Here is a 25662-nt window from a genome sequence, read left to right as displayed (position 1 = left end):
AGCTGTGAGCCATATGTGGACTAGCCTTCATATACCAAGAAAATGAGTTAAATCCCAACCCCTTAATCTTTCCTGTTCTCACCCGTTTCTCTCTCTCTCCTGCGCTGCTGTACTGTGAGAGCTGCTCCCTTTGGCAGATGTTCAGTGACACTGGCGTTTTGGAGCCATCTGGCTGGCCTGTGCTGCAGTGTTGATAATAATCTGTTTAGCTGAGTGCAGCAGCCAGGCATTCAGGGCTAAAGCTCCTCTCCCTTCTGCGAGCATGAAATACATGTGTGTGCGAAGACTGTGCAAGCTTGTTTTCTTGCACTTGAGAGTAGAGTGCAGTTGGCTTGGACATCTGAATCTGGCTACATGTACGACACCCCATCATGCCCGCCTCCACAACCAACCTAAAAACTTCCAACCTTTTGCAGCATTTCTGCAGTTGTGGCCAGATGTCCCACAATTCAAAGCAACAGCTGGGGCCCTTGCCGTGATATGGTAAGCCTAGGCTTCAGAGATGGAGGTGTATGGATTAAAGTAGGGGATTGCCCATTCCTCTACCCCCACCCCTCTCTTTTTCTCTGCCTCTCTCTCTCTATTCATCCCTCCCCCCGGATCAGTTCAAGCAGGGGTTCAGCAAGATCACCATCTGGACACATCACTGACATATGGACAGCTACTGGGGAATTAACAGGAGACAGTGCGGATGCGAGAGTTGAAGAAAAACAAAAGGAGGAGACAAACAGAAATATTGGTGCTTTAAATTCCACAATTAATTTTTGGATTGTCAAGAGTTCTAAATGTCTCGCCAATGTATGGAGTCTGTTGGTATGCATATGTGTTTGTGTGATGTTAGAGCATCTCATTCTGTTTCTGCTCCACAGGCAACTGGCAGCACCTGGCAGACACGCCACACACACTTCCACCTTCTCTCTACCCTCCTCATGGTCTCCTTCTGTGTGGCCTAACCTTCCCACACCCTCCACTCATTACATTGAGGGTGTGTGCATTTTGAAGCTAGACAGAAAGAAGTATGCCCAGGGCAAGGTTGTGTTGACATTAACCGTAGCTGTCTACATTTTTGCCTTTTGCTTGACTTTGCAGATATTTATGACTTAAGGTATTTGTTATGAAAATGGTACACAGAAAGACCAGTTTGTGTGCGTTAAAGTGTGTATACCTGTCCGGGGTACATCTCTTGCCATGCTCGTTGAGTTCCAGCATGATCTCGGAGGAGTCCAGGGGAGAGCTGGCATTGGCATCCAACAGCAGCTGTTCGTGCTGGGCCAGATACTGGGCTGGGGTCTGCTTAGCCATCCGAGCACAGTGAAGCAGCTCCCTCTGCAGGAGGGGCAAGTTAGCCTATCGGACAGAAAGAGAAATAAAATGTGGGTGAGAAAGGAGAGCATTTCTTTTCATAAAGACGAACGCAAATCTCCAGGATCAGTAGTGCTGGTTTGGTACCACTGGACCCAGGCCCGGTTCTACGGGGATGCTAGAGGGTACTAAGCACCCTCAAACAAAATCAATAGCACCCTCAGTTAAAGCTGTAATAATGGCATTTCATTGCAGATTTGGCAAACAATCCAGTGCATTATGGTTTGCACTTTGGAGATCGGTTTCTATTTCAACGTGTTTTGCAGCGTTGAGCAATAGCTAATCACAGACATATCTGTTGATTCCTTGTACTCAACGGTCAAAAAACGCCTGAGTTTTTGCAGGTGTTGTGTTCAGCACGAATCATCTAATTATAACAAAGTTTAGTAGGTGCAATGAAAATAATATATTCATTGTGCAGCGTAGAGAACTTCATTGATTATCACATAACTTTGTGAGATTGTGATGAACTAAGATGAGTGACAGCAATGGATGGCACTAAAACCTTTATATAGCTAGCCTATATATTAAGGTTAAAGCACCCTCACTAATTTAAAAAGCACCCTCAGCGATTTGATTCTGGAGCCGGGCCTGAGTGGACCACTAGCAAAATCTGGTTAGTGAAGCTGGTTAACCAGTTCTTTCTGATCAAGCCTAGTTAAGATAGTTAACAAGTCTATTGGTGATACAGGCTGGTTTATGCTGTTTAGTCCTCGTTTGGTATTAGTCTAGCTTATGGTTTGTGATTGACATTATTGGTGAATGCTGACTAGAATGGCTTTCTGCATATGTTGGTTAATAAAGTAAGTCTTGATGGTTATGCAAGTTAATATTCCTAGTGGGGGCAATCGTTGGATTATGCTAGTCAATGCTGGTTAATCTAGTCAACTATAATGTGTTTTTCTGAAGCTGGTTAACCAAATAAGGCTTGCCGTTTAGGTTAGTTAGTCCAACCTATGTTAGTACATCAGCATCCCAAGCTGACCAGTATTTAAAACACAGCATATTCTGATGGCCAGTTATGTTGTTCTTTTAATAGGGTTTGTGTTAAGAGAGAGAGAAAGAAAGAGGATGAGATAAAACAGACACTTTCTCTGGCCCACCATGTGTTTGTGCCTTGCTGAGGTCTGCAGGAGAACTCTGCTGCTTGCCATGCTCGTTGAGTTCCAGCATGATCTCGGAGGAGTCCAGGGGAGAGCTGGCATTGGCATCCAACAGCAGCTGTTCGTGCTGGGCCAGATACTGGGCTGGGGTCTGCTTAGCCATCCGAGCACAGTGAAGCAGCTCCCTCTGCAGGAGGGGCAAGTTAGCCTATCGGACAGAAAGAGAAATAAAATGTGGGTGAGAAAGGAGAGCATTTCTTTTCATAAAGACGAACGCAAATCTCCAGGATCAGTAGTGCTGGTTTGGTACCACTGGACCCAGGCCCGGTTCTACGGGGATGCTAGAGGGTACTAAGCACCCTCAAACAAAATCAATAGCACCCTCAGTTAAAGCTGTAATAATGGCATTTCATTGCAGATTTGGCAAACAATCCAGTGCATTATGGTTTGCACTTTGGAGATCGGTTTCTATTTCAACGTGTTTTGCAGCGTTGAGCAATAGCTAATCACAGACATATCTGTTGATTCCTTGTACTCAACGGTCAAAAAACGCCTGAGTTTTTGCAGGTGTTGTGTTCAGCACGAATCATCTAATTATAACAAAGTTTAGTAGGTGCAATGAAAATAATATATTCATTGTGCAGCGTAGAGAACTTCATTGATTATCACATAACTTTGTGAGATTGTGATGAACTAAGATGAGTGACAGCAATGGATGGCACTAAAACCTTTATATAGCTAGCCTATATATTAAGGTTAAAGCACCCTCACTAATTTAAAAAGCACCCTCAGCGATTTGATTCTGGAGCCGGGCCTGAGTGGACCACTAGCAAAATCTGGTTAGTGAAGCTGGTTAACCAGTTCTTTCTGATCAAGCCTAGTTAAGATAGTTAACAAGTCTATTGGTGATACAGGCTGGTTTATGCTGTTTAGTCCTCGTTTGGTATTAGTCTAGCTTATGGTTTGTGATTGACATTATTGGTGAATGCTGACTAGAATGGCTTTCTGCATATGTTGGTTAATAAAGTAAGTCTTGATGGTTATGCAAGTTAATATTCCTAGTGGGGGCAATCGTTGGATTATGCTAGTCAATGCTGGTTAATCTAGTCAACTATAATGTGTTTTTCTGAAGCTGGTTAACCAAATAAGGCTTGCCGTTTAGGTTAGTTAGTCCAACCTATGTTAGTACATCAGCATCCCAAGCTGACCAGTATTTAAAACACAGCATATTCTGATGGCCAGTTATGTTGTTCTTTTAATAGGGTTTGTGTTAAGAGAGAGAGAAAGAAAGAGGATGAGATAAAACAGACACTTTCTCTGGCCCACCATGTGTTTGTGCCTTGCTGGCTGTGCTGCCTCTCTCTCTCTCTCTCTCTCTCTCTCTCTCTCTCTCTCACACCCTTGCTTTCTTGTTGTCTTTTTTTCTCTCTGGCTGTCAGTATAACATTACACAGCTGGCTGATGATACAGATGTGTAACATCAACACTCTGCAGGCCTTTGACAGCAGCCTGTGAGCAATGTGCTGGGTGCCATGTACCACAGTGCTCTGCTTTGAATAAAACACTCACACTATGAGATATGTCTTGTGTAGTCTATATCTCACTAACATGCACACACGCATAGTGGAAGATGGGGGGTGGGGGGCCTCCAAGGCAACTTTCCACACCAAACATTTTCTTGTTCCATTCTGTGGTCAATGGATACATTATCTCTCTACAACCAGTTATGGGTAATATCTATATGCTGAAATTAGATTTTTACATTTGTGAATGTGTTTTTGAACTGTTGTCTCTATGTGTCCCTATATTTTATGCTGGTCAGGGGAGTGTGGCATCTGACTTGAGGCCTCTTCAATACTAGAACATTCTGTCAGCACCCAACTTGGGACTGACAGTTTAAATCTGTTTTATCACTATATGCATTGCAGTAGTAAAGCATGTGAATGGGTTGGATGTTTACCAGACACAGAGATGACATATGTATGTCTGTGTATTCACATGTGTGTTTGGGTTGGGGTGATTCAGGGAGTCATGACGCATCATATTTTTTGTCACTAAATCTTTTGCAATTAAGTATGCAATCCACATAGTGATTTCCAAGTGATTTAATTTCACATTCTGATCATGTATTTGTGTACATCAATGCAGAATCATTTGAGAAAGAATTACAATGCATCAGAGAATCTGTGTATGTGTATGAGCCCTGGATCTATGTGATGTCTGAGGACAGAAAGGGATCAGCGTAAAGACAACAGCGGCAGAGCAACGGAAAGCTGTGCTGCTTACAGCACCCACTGCAACATCTGCCAGGAAATCTTCTTTGGCCCACACCACTTCTCTCCACTCTGGGTAAACACAAGTGTGCCAATTTTAATGAATCACAAATGATGGCCATATGGAGCTCTAGATCAGCACAGCCCAGCCACAGCAGAGCAGGGGGGTTGGAAGAGGCTGAGGATGCTTTATCAAATGGCCTTCACTCATCTACACGTACAGAACACTATGTATCTGGGGTCAGGGTGAGATACAGAGTGAGTTTGTTCACGTGTGTGCCGATTCTGGCTGCAATCCATCTACCAACTTTTGGTTTGTCACTTTGCCTGTCTGTCTCAAAGTCCCACTACCCTCCTCCTCCTCCCCTTCCCATATGGTGCACCATAAGGAAGAGCTCCTCATACAGATAGAGAAAGACTTTTAAGAACTCTGGTGGAGTAGTCTCCACTTTAGACAGCACATCCGCAGACAGTTCACCCATCGTCTGATGCATATTACATATAAATGCCAAGAACTTTTTCGAAATGCAAATTGATTGGCTGGTTTTACAAGGCAGGGTGCGTGCGTTTTTATCAGTCTGTAGGGAAACAAATTCCCTGGCTACTACAATTTGCATGGTTCATGCTATCAAATCTTTGATTATATGCAAGAGATTTGCTTGTTATTAGAAAATTAACAGTTTTCAGATTTATCCACTCTGGGACCCGGTTTCAAAAAATAGTGGTTTCACACTCCCAAAACGCCGGTCTGGACGAAATGCCAATCTGATACAAAATGTTTGCGTATAAACGTGTCTCCGTGTGGACAGGGCCTAAGTGAACAATTCTTGGCCTGAACAATGCAATGCAAAGTCTCTCTATACATGATTACTGGCAGAAAAAACTGTGTATGTATGAGATTAATGTTTATATGCCTGTTCTTACCTTGAGAAATGGAATGACAAAGGGACGCAAGGGAAAGTTTGTGGCTTCCTGAAGTTTGGAGTGGAACTCCTCAATGGTTAGAGTTGAGTTCTGATAAGACAGAAAAAGAAATCCACTTAACTCCCAGTGAAGAAAAGAATTGTAGACCGTACACACAGTTCAACGATAAAGAGAGCCATTAGACACTCACCACTAGCCCCAGCACCAGGCTGCGTACACGTTCTCCAATCTCGGGCGAGATGTCGTTGCCAAACTGCTGCAGTGTGGTGAGGAAACGCTTAAGCTTACAGAGTTGTCGGGCTCCGCAGGCAGGGGGAAGCTGCTGGGTGGGCAGAGAAGCGGTAGAGGAGGTGGCCGGTCCATTGCTGAAGCCGTTGGGGGTTGAGGGAGCTCCGTTTAGTGCTGTGGGGGAATGACTGCTCCCGTTCAGCACTGAGGAAAGAGAGCCACTGTTTGTATTAGCATCATTTAAGTCACTCCAAACTCTTTTGCTTTCCTTTTTCTCCATCTCAGTCCTGGGAAGCGCCCTCCAGGAAGCTCCAGCATAGCACGAAGAGGGCACATGCATTCCGAGAATGGTCAAAAAACCAACTGAAACTACAGATACACTATGACAGTAACGCAGCACATTGCTCTGTACTCTTCACTTCATTCTCTACTTTGAACAAACAAACCACAAATGGGACCAGCAGCAACCTCTCTCTCACTATCTTTCTCCATGACATACACACATGCCGCCCACCCGGTCTATTGCTCCCCACTGCTCACCCACTCACTCACTAAGACACAACTATAAGAGGAACGTGTTAAAGAGTTTCCAAAAATAGCCCCCTGGACTGGGTTACTTTTATTCCAACAGCAGGTGTGCATCTAAATCAGGCTGTGCACATGTCCACCAGCTGAGAGAGATTTGCAGCTTTCCGAGTCCAGGCCGCCCCATCGACACTTCCACTCCATCCCCATCTCATCCCTGCACTATTTATTCTTGCTTCTGATAGTTGATTGCCTTCTCCCTAACAGTAGGCCTTATATCTTATGTTACCTGCACCTGAAGCCATGACCACAGATAAACAAACATTATGCGAGCAGTGGACACAGCATGAGGGCTTAGAGTTACAGACCATAATCCTCCGGGACATTGAGAAGCATGTGATTGTGCAAACTCACCTCGGAAGCTAGCTTTGCTCCAGGTTCGGTGGCATGTTCACACTGCTGGGTAAGTGTGTGCATGGCTTCATGTTGCAGAACACAGGGTCTTTCATTTCGCTTGTGCCCCGTTTTATCTTGCCATTCCAGGCTGGACACATGTGGGTTTACCATGTGACCCCCACACTTGTGTTCTGGTTTTAGAGTGGCAAGCAGGCTACGCTATGACCCATGGAACAGGTGAAACAACAAGGCCCGTCATTGCTATATAGGGTAGCGAGATCTGCCAAGCCCTGTCGAGCCTGATGCTGCCTGCGAATCCCTCTGTATGCAGTAAACAAATCTCTTGCTGTGTATCCTAAGCACTCACACACCCAGACAATGGCTCAAACTATCATAAACAAACCCTCTCAAACACTCTTGGTCATGTTGAAAGGGCATTCTGTACTATATGAATACTCTGAACGTGACAATAACTCTTGTTGACTCATTTAAATTATTCTATGTTCTGGCATTACACTAATAAGCATGTTTATTAAGTGCACTGTCCCATTGTACATTTTTAAAGGGATAGTTCACCCAAAAATGGAAATTCTGTCATTAATTACTCACCCTCGTGTTGTTCCAAACCCGTAAGACCTTCGTTCATCTTTGGAACACAAATTAAGATATTTTGATGAAATCCGAGAGCTCTTTGATCCTCCATAGACAGCAAGGGTACTACCATGATCAAGGCACATAAAGGTAGTAAGGACATCGGTAAAATAGTCCATGTGACATTAGTGGTTCAACTATAATTTTACGAAGCTACGAGGATACTTTTTGTGCACAAAGAAAACAAAAATAACGACTTTATTCAACAATTCTTCTCCTCTGCGTCACCCCTAGTGCCATTTTGGAGAGTATCACGGTGCATGTGCGTGCTTTCATCTGCACGTAAACAACGCATGCGCGTGGTGCTGCTGACCTAAAACACGCATGTGCTGCGCCTTGTTTACGTTCAGAGGAAAGCAAATGGCAAAATGGCACTAGGGTGACGCGGAGGAGAAGAATTGTTGAATAAAGTCAAGTTTTCTTTGAGCACATAGTATAAACTATTTTGTCGATATTCTTGGTATTTTTCTGGACCTTGAACTTGGTAGTACCCTTGCTGCCTATGAAGGGTCAGAAAGCTCTCGGATTCCATCAAAAATATCTTAATTTGTGTTCTGAAGATGAACGAATGTCTTTCCGGTTTGGAAAGGCATGAGGGTGAGTAATTAATGACAGAAATTTCATTTTTGGGTGAACTATCTGTGGTGTTACTGTGGTGGTAATAAACTGCAGTATTCAAGGTGATGATAGAGTTACCTCCAATGTGTTATTATTAAGTTAGCTACCTATAAAATGTTTCCAATCACACATACACTCGGCACATCACAATACATTGTCGGTCGGTCAATCTCGTGAATTCAGCAAGTTCCAAAAACAAATGTATGCATGTTTGTACTAAGACAACTTACTTGTTGTGGGTGTAAATGATGCGTTGCGATTGGCTGCCTGGCTGACAGCAGGGGGTGGAGGTGGCATTGTGGGCGGAGTTGACCTGGGCTGGGTTTTGACATCAGCAGGTGAATCTGGCATCGTTCCAGCCTTCTGTCCTGTGCTACCTGTGGATCACATGACATTTACTCTTTTAGAGCTTTTTATACACAACAAAAGTAGCAAGATGATGAGAACAAAAGCATGTACATTAATGTGCCTGAAGTCTCCTAACTGCCAGGCCACAGCTCTGACCAATATGTACTTCTACTCTGCTACATGGCACTTGTTCAAACTGTATCATGTTTGACACATATGTTTTGTCTTGTTCACGGTGCTAGATCATGCGTGTTGGCATTCTTTTTTTCAGCAGTACCCCTCTAGTGAGTCGTTCAGACAGACTTATAATATTTCATAGCAGTAAATCTGTGCAGTCTCCGCTGATAGAGATAAAGTGTGGCTTTGGCAGACTGTGGCAGAGGGTGAATGTCACTGCTGTTGGAAACATCCAGTCACACCTGTTCTCATACTCAGCTGCTGCTGACGGGACCCCTCTGCCCACCACCCAACCCCCCCATCACCCCGACATCAGGTTTATCAAATGCACAAAAGTAAACATTAAACATGTGCATGTTTCACCTATATGTTGCGATGTTGTGTGTGAGCCTGTACAGAAGCATGTGTTGAGCAGCAGGCTCTCTGACAGGCGCCTCTTGTCTCAGTGCTGTCACTCACTGTGGATCAGTTGCCCTTACTTCTCTCCACTGTCACCTTCAGTCAGATAGACCTCCCGAAAAACAGCACAACACCCTGACCATATGCTGGGTCTACCAGCCCAGGCCATGTTCTGAGAAAGCCCCCACCGCCTGGCCGAGATGTCATGTGCAAAAATAACTAAACATACAGGGTCACAGCCAAACTACTAACAGCCAGATAATTGGTGCTCGGCTCAGGGGACATGCCGAGGGTCCTGAGGAGCACAACATTTTGTGTTTTCCTGATCCTCAATCATATAGTGTGTTCTAAACAGGTGTCATGCTACAATTTTCCACCACCAGGTAACAGTCTGTCCTTACTAATAACAAAAATGCAATGCGAAGTAATTATAACATATTTGATGCCTACACTTCCTTCAAGTAAACACATCATACATCATTCAGAAATTGAATTTTGAGGACTTGAAAGCTGCATTAATATATCTAATACCTGTACAGAACGGCACTTTAGTCCAATGACATTTCATGATGGGCGGAGCTACTTAGTGCATTGTGACAGAAATGGAAATCGAGCCAACAAAATTTTGATTATTGCAGTTACAGCTGGTAAGGTCCACAATTTTCATTTAATATGCAAATGACATGATTTATCGTTCGTTGTTTTACTCAGAAAAATTGCAATCTGTTTAGTGGTTTGGGAACTCTGGTTTGGGGGTCTTTCTATCACCAACATTTGAGACAAAGCAATTGTCTTGAAACATTAATAAAGAACAATACATGTAGAACATTACATGAACAGTAAAATAACAATAAAATATCAATAACAATAAAACATGTGCAAAGAGGGGATGTGAAAAGAGAAATTAGCTCTTAATTCTCATTTAAAGATTGACTGGTGCCCCAAGGCAATAAACATAACAAGGTATTAGGACTAATGCCATGCTGACCAAAATAGGCACAAGCTGGCCTGCCGTGCGGGGCTAACGGTGCACTGCTCTGTGCATCACTGTCCCTGACATTGCCAAATGTAGACAGGTAGAGAGGGATCTTGCTAAGGCCACAAGCCCTGCCTGTCCATCTGTCACTCAGTCCAGCAGCTTGCAGCCCCAGAGGGGCCATTAAACAAAGAACAGGCCAGCAAGCATTCACACAGACACACATCAGTCACACATGTCCTGAGGTAATGTTAATGTTAGTATTCAACAGGAGTCAATGTCAATATCTAGAGAGCAGTGTGGCCAATGGCTGATACAATATATATTCTGAGACGTTATAAGTAGGAAGTCATTTCTGTGTTTTGACATTATTTAAGCTTAAAGAGATGAATACAATCCCTTCCCTCTCAGGGCTGCTGGTTTAAAACTTCCTGACAGAAAAACAGGCCATAATCTTCCTTTTAATTTGCTTTTAGGGGAGCAGCACATGGTAATTCCTGCATGCATTCTCGGGGGATTGTGGAAGTTGCCATGACCTGGCTGCAGTGGCATGAACTCCCACAAGAGGACTGAGAAAGAGGGGCTGTCAAATATAAGTGAACACAAGGGAAGAGAGGCAAGTCTGCCCTGCTCTGCCTGTATCCACTGTGGGATTACAGATGTCTGATTAATCTGACCAGCTAAAGGACACCGTAGGACACACACACACACACACACACACACACACACACACACACACACACACACACACACACACACACACACACACACACACACACCGGGCACTGGATTTAACTTTTAATACATTAGAAAGTCCATGTATGAGCCCTTTCTGTGACCATCTGTGCTTCCATAATGCCCAAACAAAGGAATACTTAGATAAGATACAAAAAGAGACAATGCTAACTGAAAAGAAGATTCAAATTTATGACAGCTTAATCATCTGTAAAAGCAGCACATTCAATTGCTCACAACTATGTTTCCACCTTTAGTAAGGGAAAATTCTCAGTTTTTGAGAGACAGAGAGTGATTTTCCTCACACAAAGCTATCATTTGATTTCAGACAACTTTAATTATACTGTAGTTATATATTGGCAAATTTATTTTTATTTTGATATATAGATATATAGATTTATTACAAGACTTCACCAGATCTTGAAGTAGTCTACATTTCTTTTCATCCAGTGTCTACTTAACAATATTTTTTGGCACGAGGCACACTCTTTATTTCAATTTTAGAATTGTGTTTTTAGACATTGCAGACTTTCATTTACAAGAAACATCTGAGATACATTTATATGTAAATGAAAAGACTGAGAACTCAGACTGGGGGGGGTGGGGGATCCTGTTGGTACCTTCTTGTCTTAAAAATAAAGCATACACATTCAGTCACTCACATATCTGCATGAGATGGAAGCGCCATACTGAGAGATCAATAAGCCAAATAGATCTAGTTCACAGAGCAATACGCTTTTAATAGACCTCCTACAGATGTGTGATTTGATCCTCAATGCTGTGATTCTGTAATGATGTTAAAGCAGTCTCTTTGGGCTGTCGCCTTGGCCATATGCATCAAGCATATATCTTGACAGACATCAAGTCTGAAGGAAAACGCACACTTATAGGACAGCTAAAACTAACCTTGTCCATCTGCTTTTGTGTGCTATAATCAGATTGAAAAAACAAACTACAAAAGTGCTCCAGTTTGTAATTCGGAAGGTTTTTTGAAGTCTTTTGAGATCAGCAGACATTTGCTTTCAGTAAAAGATCCAAACACACAAGAATCCATCATATAATGACAAGCCCAGAATTCTGGTTTCTGTGATTTGCTCTTTTTAGAGTTTGTGAGATGTGTGTATGTGGAGGGTTTTGCTTAGCTATACTTAGCTAGAAGTTAGCTAAATCTGACAGAACTTCTCTTTGGGGACATCTAGGGATATCCTCAAATATAAAATAATTCATAAATAAAAAAAGTAATGTTTGGTGTTTGCTTATATAAGAGAAAGAGGCAAATGTATAAGCCTATAAAACACAAAGATCTCTTTTAAGGACAGGATTACAGGCTAGGTTCGTCTGTTGACATTATAATCAGATTTATATAAAAACAACAGAAGTCCATCATATAACCCCATTTAGATATCTAAGTACATGTGAGTGAGATGTGGTTCTTCGCTCACACTGGCACTTGTTCCGACCATCAGTCTGTACAAAGCTACCTTTCACTCAAACACAATGAAAAGCCCCTTGAGGTAACCCTCTCTCTCTTCACATGGCTTCTTTTCCCTGTCCCTGTATCTAACCCCCTCCACTCCACCCCTCTGTAATTCCCCGAGTCTCTAGGAATGCTCTTGTTTTTAATTTCTCCCAGCTGCTCTGGCTCTGTGCCCGACCGCCTGCCTTCCCACATCTGCTCCCCATCAGGCCGCTGCCGAGTCCACACAAACAGAGGCCTCTCATCAAAACAGCAGGATTACAGCCCTCGACCCCTGGCCAGCACTTCAAGACCTGTCCATCCGCTATCCCTCTCCCCAGCCATCCCACCATTTCTCCTCATGAACACCCAAAGCTCCTCAGTGGACCCCTGGACTGGAGCCCATGTTCTAAAATCTTTATGGTAAAGAAACAGACATTGCCATAAGGCTTGGATCTGACTGGACAATATCCCAAGACAGACATGAGGCTTTCCCCTGAAGAGGCCTTTGTAGGAGACCGTGTGAACGAGTATGGGAACTAGTATGGGAGGTGAGTAGCTAGCTGTACTGAGCTGACTACCTAGACCGCATCATACATTATGTGCGCTTTCAAGGCGAAGGCTATTCCAAAAGGTATACTGTAATCTTATTTTAGGCAAAATCTAAGGTAGGCTTGCATGTGTCCTTTGCAGCAATCCCAGAAAGTAATGCGATGTATTCAGGGGACAAAAAAGAGACAAATGTTAAGTGCCAATGTCAAATTTCATTCATTGTTGAAAGGAAATATCTGTAATCTAATCAAGAATGGATTCTTGCTAACATCAACCTCCACTAGAATCAATTGTCGAGTTGGAATCAGAGTTGAGTTGCATACAGAACCTTTCAAATCAGTCACTTATGGGGTTCCAATTCAGTTAGGATGCCCCTTTAGAAGGCACCTGCCTATTTAATGTAGGTAGTAGACAGTAAGTCAGCTCATTAGGTTTTGAAACAGATTTTGAAAGTCAGTTTGTCTACAGTATATCTGATTGGCCAGCGTCATGTGGTCTCCACACTGAACAAGAGAGCTTATCTTTTACTTATTTACAACTCATCCACTCATAGTACAATAAAAACAGGGTGAGAGAGCACGCACACACAAACACACACTCTCTGTGAGCCTAAGCTGGCGTCTTCAGCTGAGCAAATATGTTTTGAGAAAACAAACATTTAGATGGCAATAAATGCGTATTTAGTCACAAGCTGAACAGACCCCTGGGCCCTGAGACTCTGTATATGTATGTGTGTGAGAGAGACGTCCAGCATGTACGTGTGTGTGGGAAAGAATGCTGGGGTCACCAAAAATGGTGCATGTATAACCACAGTACAGTTGTGTTAAAGAGTGTAGAGACACATTCTCTTGTCGCAGTTCCAAAAAGATCCTCATATCCTTCTGTTATGAGGAAGCAGACATTCGCTAAACGCTGTTCTCTTGGGTTTCACCTCATCCAGAAAGTGGTAAGAGGGGAATATCTCAAGTCAGCTCGACTATAACACTTTATGAACATAACGAAAGGAAACCTGTTTATTGACAGATTATTTTCCACTCAAACACACTTTCAAGGGGTTTATCCTGATTTAGCCAAGAAGGATGCATTCCTGGATCAACACCTTTGCAACATTACTGGGAGAAAGACATAGTCTTAACCCTAGCCTTAGCTACAACCATTTTCCTCTGTTTCCTATCTTTTCCTCTCCCTGAAATGAAAGCAATAGCAATACCTGGAGAAAGCTATCCATAAGCATTCCCAGTGATAGAATGGTTCATTATGGCATCTCCTAACAGGGGTTAATTGCCAAAGCTAACCTGCCAAACCTTGACCCCACTGGCCAACAAGTATGTTGATTCAGGAACCTACTTGTCAAAGTCAGGGTCTACTTCAGAAGGTACTTTCCTCTTACCCTGTTGGTTCAGGCTGGTGTGGTGTGTGAACAATATAGCTGATGGACCAGAATAACCATCCTGAATATTGCTGGTAAAACTCTATCAGCATTGTCTTTTTGGCAAGCCGATTGATTAAGGAAGTCTTGCTGGTCAGGCAAATTATGAAACCTGGGACGCATGCATCCAAAACACAAGATGGCGTAGTTAGAGGTCTCTCTTTTTCACTCATACTTGCTTGAATATTATTGTGAATATTGATAAAATTGTACTGAAGTCTCTGTGCCATCTGTTCTCCGCAGGGAGGGCTTCATCAGTGGCCAGAGTTCTGGAAAGCCCAGCACTACCCCTAAAGGCAAGAGAGAAAAAAACTTCCTTTTCAGATTTCTCCCAATGGCTGCTAATAAAATCCAGATGTTGCTGAGCTGCTCTCTACCCTACTCCCTCCTATCCTCTCCTCAGCCGCCCGGCCTTAGCCATTCCTAAATAAAGGAAAGTATTTGTGACATTCAGCCGAGCCGGGACATGCCAAGAACAACTCCCCATCTCGGCCCATCTGGAGTGTGTTAGGACAGCACTGGGCACCAGTCGAGATGCAGAGATGAGTGTATGGCCACTTCATTAGGAATATGGAACATGCATGCACAAAAAGAGGTGCTTGTTGTTTAGGTACATCTAAGTGGTCTGAGTTTTTTAGTGGGTGTTTTAAAGTGGAGAAATCTGTATGTTTCAAGGTCCAAGACAACATTCTGACTCTCATGTCCCTCCACCCATCTGTGGACTTGTTGCGTTTGTAGTTGTTTCCTGTGCTGCCTGAAGTAACCGTTGTGCTTGAGGCGGAGGCAGTGTGTTCACAGTGTGTGTCGCTGTTCTGAGCTCACACACCTGAACATCACTAACTGTCACACACTCTCACAAGCACACACACACGAACGTCCTCAGACTCAGCTCAGGCACCTGGGGACCAAGAGTACTGCAGGCATACAGCCATCGCCAACACATCTGTCAACTGATATTCAAAGAGAGAAAGTTCTTTAGCGAGAGGGGAAAGATAAGACACCCAAGAAAAAGCAAATGTGTAAAAGAAGTAGAAGAAAGTGAAAGACAATAGATGTGACATACAGCAACTTTTGACCGCCAAGTCCTTTTTCTGTCTTCACTGACAGTGACAAAATCACAGCCAATCAAACAATGTTTGACATTTAAGCGTAACAGAATATTGAGCCAGTAAGATTTCACAATGGGCAAATTGTTTTGTTGCACATTGCTTGTCGCAGTGGTTAAACGACATTCACTTTGGCACCAATTGACAGAAGGGACCGCAACCAGCAATGAGGTTTCTATTGGTTTATGGACCAACTGTAGAATCTAACTGGCTTAAAATTTCTCTCTTCATAACCGCACACTAAACATCAAATATCTTCTGATTGTCTATTATTGTGTCAAATTGTGCTGCGGTTTTGTGGACGAATGGCTTGATACCAGAAGCTAAGTTAGAAAGCAACATAAAGCTAAACAATATAATGAAACTAGTTCTTCTAGGAGAGTCATAATTCTAATGACTGTTTTATTGGTGCTTGGACAAATAATAAGACATGCTTATCCTTCAGCCCTACAAGAATGATCATTACGGAACAATTTTCCCATCAAGGCTGATAAATAGTTATAATAGCTACGCTTTCCCTAAACTCGTGTATTACTTTAATAGTGGGGGAAAAAGAGACAAAATGATCTATGACAGGAATCTGTTTGCTCTCCGCACTTCCACAAACAAGCTCCCCAATCAAAACACCTGCAGCTTCACCCAACACCAATTAGCTCATCAAGCTTTTAATTACTCTGTTAATTGCATACAGGCAGCGTGAGGGGCGGCTGGGGAATTAGACACAGAAGCCCTCCAGAGGACCCGCCTTGACAATCCTAACAAACAAAGAGGACACGTGCCAAGCAAAACACACAGGGCCTGTACACGTACACACACACACACGCGCACACACACACACACACACCACAGATCCCCTGCTCACATGACTGGAAGAAAAACAAGAGTGGCTATAATGCCATGCCACCATGCTCACCATCTGTTACTGCGCTAGAAGTGATGTCACATCCTGTCACATGGATGACTATTACCTGGGAGAAGGATAAAAATGTAACTGAACGCAAAGAGTGCTTGGGTGTGTTTCTGCTGGTCAGTGTTTCTCATCTACAGCAATATACACTGAATAGCATTGTACCATATTTCTTGCAGTAAAACTACAACAGCAATATACAGCACACATTACACAGTTTGCAATGTGCTAGTATTTAATTCTAAAACTATTTCGCAGTCCTGTATAAGTCAGGATCTGGCTCTAATGAGTGTATGCAGACAGCACACATACTCTGTTCCTCTTCCTTTTTTCATCCTAATTCCCTGACTAGGATGACTATCTTTTTTTCTCTCTCTCTCTCCCTCTCCCTTATATTCTCTGAGAAAACAGCAGAAGTGTTTGGCTGAGGAGGCGTATCCAGGAAATAGTGGCAGGCCCTGACTTCCTGTGTGACAGGTGCACGATGCGGGGCCTGACAGCTGCTGTCTCTCCGCAGTATTCACTCTCTCTCTCTTTCTCTTTCTCTTAGGCTATGGCCAGCTGTAGCCTAGTACTGCTCTTGTTTGCTTTGGCTCTTGCGTCATTACAGCTTGCTGATTTATAGAGCACAAAAGACTGAAACCTGCCCAACTCACACACATGCAAAAACACAAAAATATATCCATAATCTATATATTTATTAATGTTCTCTTTTTCTATGAAATCGCTGAAGTAGTACAATGGTACAGTGACAGGTACAGATGTTACATTGACATACACAATGGTATTGAATAATTAACGGTAACAATTAATAGTATTGAGTAATTGAATTTGAACACTCTCAGTGATTGCACATACATAATTACTTTTAGTTAAAATTTCTCTTTTTTTTCTTTCTTAGTTGACATTGCCCTAAACAACTTTCTGTTTATCTATAGCCTACATCAATGTTACATCTGCTTTATACTGACTCTCAATTTCAATTAAATTTAAGCTTTAAATTATTGTGAATTATTTAAAGTAATATAACATACAAATGGATTAAAACAAGTGACAAATACAAAATGATAGAATTTTATAAAGTCAAATCAAATAAACAAAACAAAACATTGCAGCATAAACAAAGAGGAAATTTAAAACAAACAAAAAAGGCAGGAAATTAATTAAGGAACTTTTATTACACAAAAATAGTTAAGAATAAAATGATAAAATAAAAAATTAATTAACATAAGTCTTTGTTCCAAAACCTAGTGGGCTGCATACATAGGTAACAATTTAGGCTCACTAGCAATGACTAAATATGCCCTAATAATAATGAAAGTGTATTCAATGTCCTTGTCTTTCTCTGTCCAGAGTGTGATCGATGCAGCTTTCAGTATTCTTTTTCATCCCTCTTAATAGACACTTTCAAAACTATAAAGTCTCTGCAGGAATTTATATTCATTTCCATATAGGAACATCCTCTTAAAAGTATCCACCCCTCCTCCATCTGGAACATTCTGGTATCAACAAAAATGTTTCTTCCAATTCCATTCGCTTTGAAAATGTTCCTTTTTTTGTATGGAAATTAAACTTCCTTCTGGTGGATCCCTGGTTGTGGAACAATAACTTATCAAAAGAGACCGCTGCGTTAGATTAAGGTCTTCGTAAGAGACTGGAGCTGCAGTAAAATTCAGCTCAAAACCCATTTCAAGAATGACAAGATAGTCCGGCACTCTGCTTCTGTTTCCATGAGATAACGGCCGCTTTAATTTGTGCAAATACGCTACATCGTACGTCTCCCAGCCCCAATCCAGCCCAAAGCCCCTTCTCAATACTTTAACATCATTGTGAGGAGAATTGTATGTGTGTGTGAGGGCTTAATAACTGAACTTCATCTGTAGTTACCACTTAGAACTGTGTGATAAGTAACTGGCTGAGGGCGAGAGAGGAAGTGAGGAACTAGCTTTATCACAGACAGGAGCGGTGATATGAACTTCCACACTGTTTGATTAATAAACCCCTCTACCAGCAGGGATTACTCCAGCTGGTGCCCTGTCTCTCAGCCATACTTCCACTGGCAATGTATCCTTACATCGTCCAATCTTTTTTCCACCTTCTTATTTAGCAAGAGTTCGCTTATCATCCAAACAAAACAAGCCAACTCATAGTGGGAGCTATTTCTCAAAGAGGTTTACAATGTTCCCTATTTGATCAGATCAGATCTGTTTTTCATTAGAGAGAAATGAGGATCCAACAATCTAGCAAAACCAGCCTGAGCAGTCTCTCGTTTCTTTGAGAAGCTTATGTCACTTGCACTCTCAGTATCTTTCTCAAAATACAAGCTTTAACCTGATTGGCTATTTTCACTCAATTTCTGGGAGATTTCTGTCAGCCGGATGGGAGACAATGAACACGTCAAGTAGGGATGCAACAAAATGAAAATTCTTGGCCGAAGCCAAACAAAATGAAACACTGGGCCGAAGGCCGAAAAACAAGGTTTTTCACATTTTTTCCCCCATGTAGGCCTATTTTGCCTTTTTTTTTTTTACCATTGCATAAATTCAGTAGCCAAAATGTGCTTTTTACTGTTTTGTCCTGCTTTTCAAATAAAAAATCAATTACAAAACAACAATTTAAAAATATTTACTAAACACTGAACATTTTTTAACATTTTAGCAGAAATAATACCAACAAAGCACAGTTTAACTTAAAATTAATAAGTTAGTAAAATAATATTTTTGGCCATTTTTGAGACTTGAATCAGGCATGTATTTTGTTTACTGTACAAATAAAGGCAGCCTTGCTGAGCAGAAGATCATTTTTTTTAAAAACAGAATATATTACAGATCCCAATTTGAACACTATGTGTAAATGTTATAATAAATGTATTAATAGAGCTGTTGTAGGGTAATTATTATTATTATCATTATTATTGTCTTACTTTTTTATTTTATTTTACAGAGCAACAGTAAAATTACAATACTATAATTTATGAATGTTGGAGTTGTTGCTTTTTCTCGGCTTTTATTTTGGCAGAAACCCGCAGGAAGATCTCAGTGCTTCTTTTTGTAGACAACAGCATGCAGATTTATAAACGATTCTCATTACGAATTTGGGAAGATGTTTGTCGCACGTATCGCATTGTCACATGCCTTTAAAAAATTCACAAAAATGTTAATGAGCAACTGACGAGTAAGTAACAGTTTCAGCGCAGATTTTCCTCGCGCTTTGGACTTTGAACCCTGGCGCCGCGAGCTTGTGCAGCGCTGTCAGAATACATGCAATTCATGCGTGCATTAGAAAATATATCATTCTGCAGTTTATTTACTAATCGTTTGAGGCCATTTTGCGATTTCAATCATCATACAGTAGCCTAACCACCAGCATCAGCCACCTCTTCTTCCCATCGGAGACATGTGATGCAGAACAGTCTCTCGCTGTCGGTGCTTCGTGCTTGTAATGATTTCTCCGTCTTTCTCTGATAGTTTTTAATACTTTCACACTGCAGACATGTTTGATCGCGTTAGTCATTGCTCAGTACATATTATTCGGCCTTTTCGCTTATTCGGCCGAACATCGAAAGAGATTTTTTTGCTGTTTTCAGCCAAATAATTTCGGTTGCCGAATATTCGGTGCATCCCTAACGTCAAGATCTAATCACTTGATTTGACAATGTTTACGAACTTCTTATCATTATTAAAGATATGCAAGGCAGTTTTGCTCTTAAAAAATTATGATTTACTCACTCTTCAACATGGTTACTTCACATGTCAATCAGGCAGTCTCTTCCTGTCTAAGTGGGTGGGTCTTGGCCAGAATAAGTTGCAGTGTGGACCAGACTTAATGCTAATAGGCAAGTCTATCTACTATGGCTTGTATACAGCTTTCTCCGTTTTACATGCATTTATCTTTCTAAATCTGACCTATTGTGTCATTAAGATAGGACAACACCTTTACTTGTGAAAACACATAGAGTGAGTGTATTTGAGAGTGATGTGGTTTCTCTCTCTCAGAGTGAACTCCCAGCTCCTACAATGTGTTTTTTGTTACCCCAGATGTTTGGAAGCTGGCCGGCTTCTCTGCTCTCTGACATTCTCCTTCTCCCGAGAGAGGCCGCCATGTCACAGTAATGTCAAACACATGCGCTCACCACACCGTCGCCGTCTTTCCCACTGTTTGGAGGGATAAACAGGGCTGAAACCATGGCAATTGCCCCCTTGCCCATCCTGCTGCTCCCTTTCACTGGCACTCCCACTGGGAGCCCGGGGTTGCCACGGTAGGACAACCGGATGGACTGCTGGGACAATTTGCCATAACAGAGCCTTCACCCCTGAGTAAGTATTGAGACACACTGGAATGCAAATGTTGTGATCGTGTGAGTATATTTATCAGCACCTCATTTAACTAAAAGGCCAATCAAATATGTCATTCATCTGATGTTAAATTTGGACTGATTGAGTCTCTTCTCTTAGGATACATTCAGACTGCAGGGAAAAGTGGCCCGAATCCTGTTTTGTGAGTTACATGTGACTCAGATCTGTTTTTTTCCCCATAACAGTGTGAGCAGCACAAACCACTTGGAATCTGATCTTTTCAATTCTTATTTGGACCACTTCCACATGTGGTCCTAAATTAGACACAGGTCCATTATGCAATGCGATCTCAGTCTGAACAGTCATATCAGAATTCATGTGACTATACATCTTTCTAGATGGACATGCGTGACAATTCTGTGTTGATGAGAGTCACTACAAAGATTTTACATACCAGTAGTTCTTTAGTCACTCTGTGAATATGAAAGACAGCAGAGAAGGTAATCATTGATGGGACAGTAAGGTGGTTACAAGTATTATACGACAGCTCTATACAAGCAAAACTTCAAGGAAAAGTACATGAAAAACTTTGCTCTCTTACTCCTTTTCTTTACTTCTCCTTATTACCTGCGCACAAATTCTCTGGCTTCCGCGGCACATCAGCTTATAAATGAATGCATAAACGCTGGCTTCCATATTTACTTTCGTATGGCAGCATGCTGATTGCTTGTTATTGTTCTTTTGGGCATGCAAGTCAGTTTATGACTGTGACCAGTTCACGCTCAAGTCTGATATTGGTCACATTTTGAAAAAAATGTGAACAGCCAAACAAACAAGATCTGAGCAATAAGAATAAGAATGACTCGCAGTGTGAACATACATAACCTTAGTCTCTTCTTTTATCTGTGACACACACACACACATTGGTTTTGTGGTGCACACTGTGCAGTTATGATTTTTTAATTTTATGCACTTTTCCAGTGTGGATCTGGAAGGCATTCCTTCAAATACATGCAACTTTGCAAAGAAAGGAAAAAAGACCCAGATCTTTTACTCAGTCTGAGAATCATTTCCTCACACCAGGACATAAGTGACACATAAGTGCTCTCTCTGGCAGCTAATGTTGATAATAGACCAGGATCATCTCTACTGAGCTCTTCTAAAGACATCAACAAATAAACAAAACACGTTCAAAAACCTCACTTCTACAGCTTGTGGACATCCCCCCACCTGCTCAGGACTCATGCGACTGCACAATTGCATTAATGCAGTATAGGAATTAGGATCAGTGTGTGATCTGACAACTCTCTAGACACTGGGATGGGTAGATAGCAAATTCACTTCAATTAAAATTACATTTTTGTAAAACACATTTCCATTGTTGATTTTACATAAGGTAATCCAATTTGGAGAAATCCAAAATATATCATACAAATATTAATGGGATTTTTGTATTTAATTTATACACTCTTAAATGTCTGCATAAAAGCGGAGCAAAATATAATGTTAAATGTTAATATGGAGGAATTTTAGGTAAATATTTTTCACAGGTGTTTTACCTGTATTTTGAATTACGCATCACATTATGTTGTGCTTTACATTTAAAGGAAATGTCTGTAAACTTATGTCAAACTACTAATACCTTTTTTTTTTCTTTTTTTTTTTACAGATTTTTTGTTTACAGTGTAGCCAAATAAAACAGGAAGGTAGAGGGGAAAATAGAAGAAATATGTTTGAGGTATGATGCAGGTCAGACTCGAACCTGCATCTGGTTCTTTGTGCTCTCCAAGCACATGTACTACCCACTATGTCACTAGAACATGTTGTAGAACTGTGTACCTGTGAGCACAACAACCCTTTTTTGTGCACACATGCACTACTCAACAGGATCAGGATATGTTGCATGCCAGATTCGAATCTGCATACCTACAGTATAAACACAAAAGCCCTTTTTATGTCACCAACCAATACACAAACCACTGCGCAACTACAAAAATCTTCTATTTATGAATTTGAGTAACTCTTCCCATAGTATAGCTTTTGTGCCAAAGAGGTAAACTTGTATAAACTGGCATTTTAAGTGAGGTGCTGCCACGTGTCGTGGGGTTAGTTGTGTGAGCGAGGTCTTTCTTGCAGGTGACAGTCAGGCTACCTGACCGATCAGGTGCCAGTGCTTACTGATCAGTGCCTGACCCCACCCCCTAGTTCTCTCGCTCTCTCTTCCTCCCTCCCCCTGCTGGTTTGCCGGCCGTCTGCCTGCACCCATCTCCCGCCCACCGCCATCTGCTCCTCTCGTTAATTACGAGACGGCAAACTTCACCTGCACCCGCACTCAAATTACAATAATTACCTCCAGTGCACACCATGTCCCTGCTACCATTGCAGAGCACTGCCACAAGGACACGCTCTCCCAACCTGAATGCAGGCGTCCTATATACTAGTAAACTTAAGATATATACCACAACCATAAAAACTGACACCTTCCACATGACTGCATGATAGTAACTGTGTGAGCCTTTATGAATTCTCAGCAGATCAGAATTTTTCAGTTTGAAATACACTTCTATTTCAAAACTAGTGCAACACCCAGTTAGTGCAAATCATGAAGTTTAAAGTTATAATATCTAAAGCAACTTCGATTTACATTTTTTTTAGGATTTCTAAACTGTGGTCAAATTTATGTTATGGCTTTCCAAATTATTGTTTTTTACTAAAAAAAAAACGTGTATGAAGTTTGGTTAAAAAAAACTATTTTAAATGTTCTAGCAGTTTGTTTTTAATTTTTTTAAGCACGTGTAGGCTATTTTAGGCTTTATCAACATTCTGAACAGGTTTAAGTGTAGACAGTGAGCAGGTAAGACTGACTACAAAGACCCTCGCCATGAAACTGCAAAACCAATCAAACAAGTTCTCCATATCTACCAATGGAAAGCAGTGTCTCCTCAGAGCCATTTGACTTAACCACATATACTGACACTTCTATATAAATCTACTAAAGATGGCATGAAAGCAAATTGAATAATCACTCCAGATGAATGAGTGGCTTTCTCTTAGTAGAGGTGCTTTAGTGCATGCAGCAGGGATATTTGCCTGTAAAAGCTATAAGGGCTATTTGGTGGTAATTTTTAAGGATAGTCTGTGGCCACAGTGCGGTTTCACCTTTAGACATTTAGCTGTTGGGAGAACTATTACCGTCTGTTCGTTCATAATTTAGCTGATCTTTACTGGGGTCAATTGAAGAGTAAAGTGGTGGTTTGCAGTGCAACAGCAGTAACATCAACGGGTGCTGACTGGGCTGGACTGAAGGACAGTTAAGACAAGTGATGTTGCAACAGAGCATATTGTGGTTTCATCCATCAGTGTGCTGGCAAGGTTGCAATGAACAATTCATCATAATGCACCAGATCACATCTTCATTTTTGTGCTCATATAGACTAAATCATTTATTAGATGAACAGGTGCAGAGATTGCCAGGCTGATGACTGCTATAAATGTGTTTTTTCATAAGACTGAAGCCATCTGATGTGCATAAATATGCTGTAATTTCTGCTTGTTCGTTTATTATTGGCAAGGTTTTTATTAATGCTCTATTGTTTTAAAGTAAACAGTCTAACCTCTTTCAGAAAATGTGAAACAATTAAAGGATGCAACGTGAGCAAATTTCTGGCAGATCAGACCTAAGTGAATAAGATCACCTCTAATAAGTTCAAATTCAGAGGTCGGGATTGTTTTGCCAAAAGATAAACTTAATATTTGTTGCATTTTTCGTGCTCTTTTCACAAACCGTAACTAAAAACAAATAATTAGCCTACAGAGAGATTGAGAAATAATTTTGCCATTATTCAGTATAGCTAGGTGTTTTTTAATATTAATTGTGCCAATAATTTTTATTGATAATAACAGACTTTCTGTTAAGTCCCCATCCGTATCTTAAATAAGCATCTATTTTCTTTTAAAATAACTCATTTGGAAGAAACAATATATACATTTTAAACAAAATAGTTTGATAATGTTTGTATTTCATATATATATATATATATATATATGTGTGTGTGTGTGTGTGTGTGTGTGTGTGTGTAGCCTATACTGTACCTACTAGAAGACCTACCAACATTACAAGCATCTTATAAAATCTTCGCTTAAGTCCAGACTCCAGACTTACATGTACAGTAGGCAATTTAAGAAATAGCCGTTAATATTGAACGAACTAAGTATTTATAGATACAGCAGAAGCATCACTTACTTTTGAAGGTCGAAGTCAAACTGAGGTATTTGCAGCAAAAGAATAATCCACGCGAAAAATAAAAACAGAAATAAACGGAGATTATTACACCTCGATTATCACTGAAAAAGGTGTGAACTTTCCAAAATGAATAAAAAGCGTAGGCTATATATGCCGTATTATCAAACAGTGTCTGAGAGAGAGAGAGAGTTCTGAACTCCTTTGGATTGCAGGCGATGTTGACTTTTCGTTATAGTAGCCTAATAAATAATGAGGTAATTCAATTTCAAGAAATCGAAAATATATCATAGAAAGCTAGAACACAGCGGAACTTTAGTATTAAAGTAGTGAGACTTTGGTATTACGTTCCTTTAAAATGTCGAAATCTTGAAACGTGTTAACAAATTTCTTAGTAAAAATGCACAGGGCGAAAAAAAAGTTCGCTTCGATTTCTCAAATCACAAAAAATCGCAAAGTCCTCCAATTCAGATCTCGCGTTCTTGGTGCTTTTTATATCGTATTCCACAGTAGATGTCCGTGATCCCTCCTAGAAGATAGAAGATGTGTTTAATACTGCCACTGATGCTCCATGTTCCCAAGTAGAAGTGTAGTGAATATTGTCTCTTGTAAATCCTCAAAGTCCTCGTCTACAGAAATGATTCAGATAGGGAGTGTGTCGGAGATCTTCCACGTTAATACTCCAACTGCTCGCCGCGAACTCCCTCCACACTGAACGCGAAAAAACGGTCCATTAAAAACATCATTCGTGTCCCAGCTAACTGATGTTTTTACACATCCTGCGTTGTTTCGCTCTGCACCATCTCGCGTTTTGGTTTATTTTCGTTGTTGTTGTCAGTGGTTGGAAGCTGGTGTGTTGTCTAATGACCCTTCTGTCTGCGTTGAAAACACCATCTGGAGAAGAGAAGCGTTCTCCTGAGCTCCTAACCTCTCTCGTTCGCTCTCTCTCTCTCTCTCTCTCT

General features: G+C 41.3%; 1 protein-coding gene across 1 annotated transcript in view; it reads right to left on the bottom strand.

The window, feature by feature from the left end:
- The window catches only part of cbfa2t3 (CBFA2/RUNX1 partner transcriptional co-repressor 3), a 48459-nt gene that overhangs the window by 8291 nt on the left and 14506 nt on the right, over nucleotides 1–25662 (bottom strand). The window contains exons 2-5 of the mRNA XM_016453200.1: nucleotides 8311–8457; nucleotides 5853–6094; nucleotides 5663–5752; nucleotides 1166–1347 (exon numbers count right to left, since the gene is read on the bottom strand). Coding sequence (XP_016308686.1) covers nucleotides 1166–1347; nucleotides 5663–5752; nucleotides 5853–6094; nucleotides 8311–8457 — 661 coding nt within the window. The remainder of the gene's footprint in view (nucleotides 1–1165; nucleotides 1348–5662; nucleotides 5753–5852; nucleotides 6095–8310; nucleotides 8458–25662) is intronic.

Source organism: Sinocyclocheilus anshuiensis, unplaced genomic scaffold, assembly GCF_001515605.1.
Source record: "Sinocyclocheilus anshuiensis isolate Anshui unplaced genomic scaffold, SAMN03320099.WGS_v1.1 scaffold1317, whole genome shotgun sequence".
NCBI lineage: Eukaryota > Metazoa > Chordata > Actinopteri > Cypriniformes > Cyprinidae > Sinocyclocheilus > Sinocyclocheilus anshuiensis.
The sequence above is the reverse complement of the archived record's forward strand: the minus strand, read 5'-3'. Positions and strand labels throughout refer to the sequence as shown.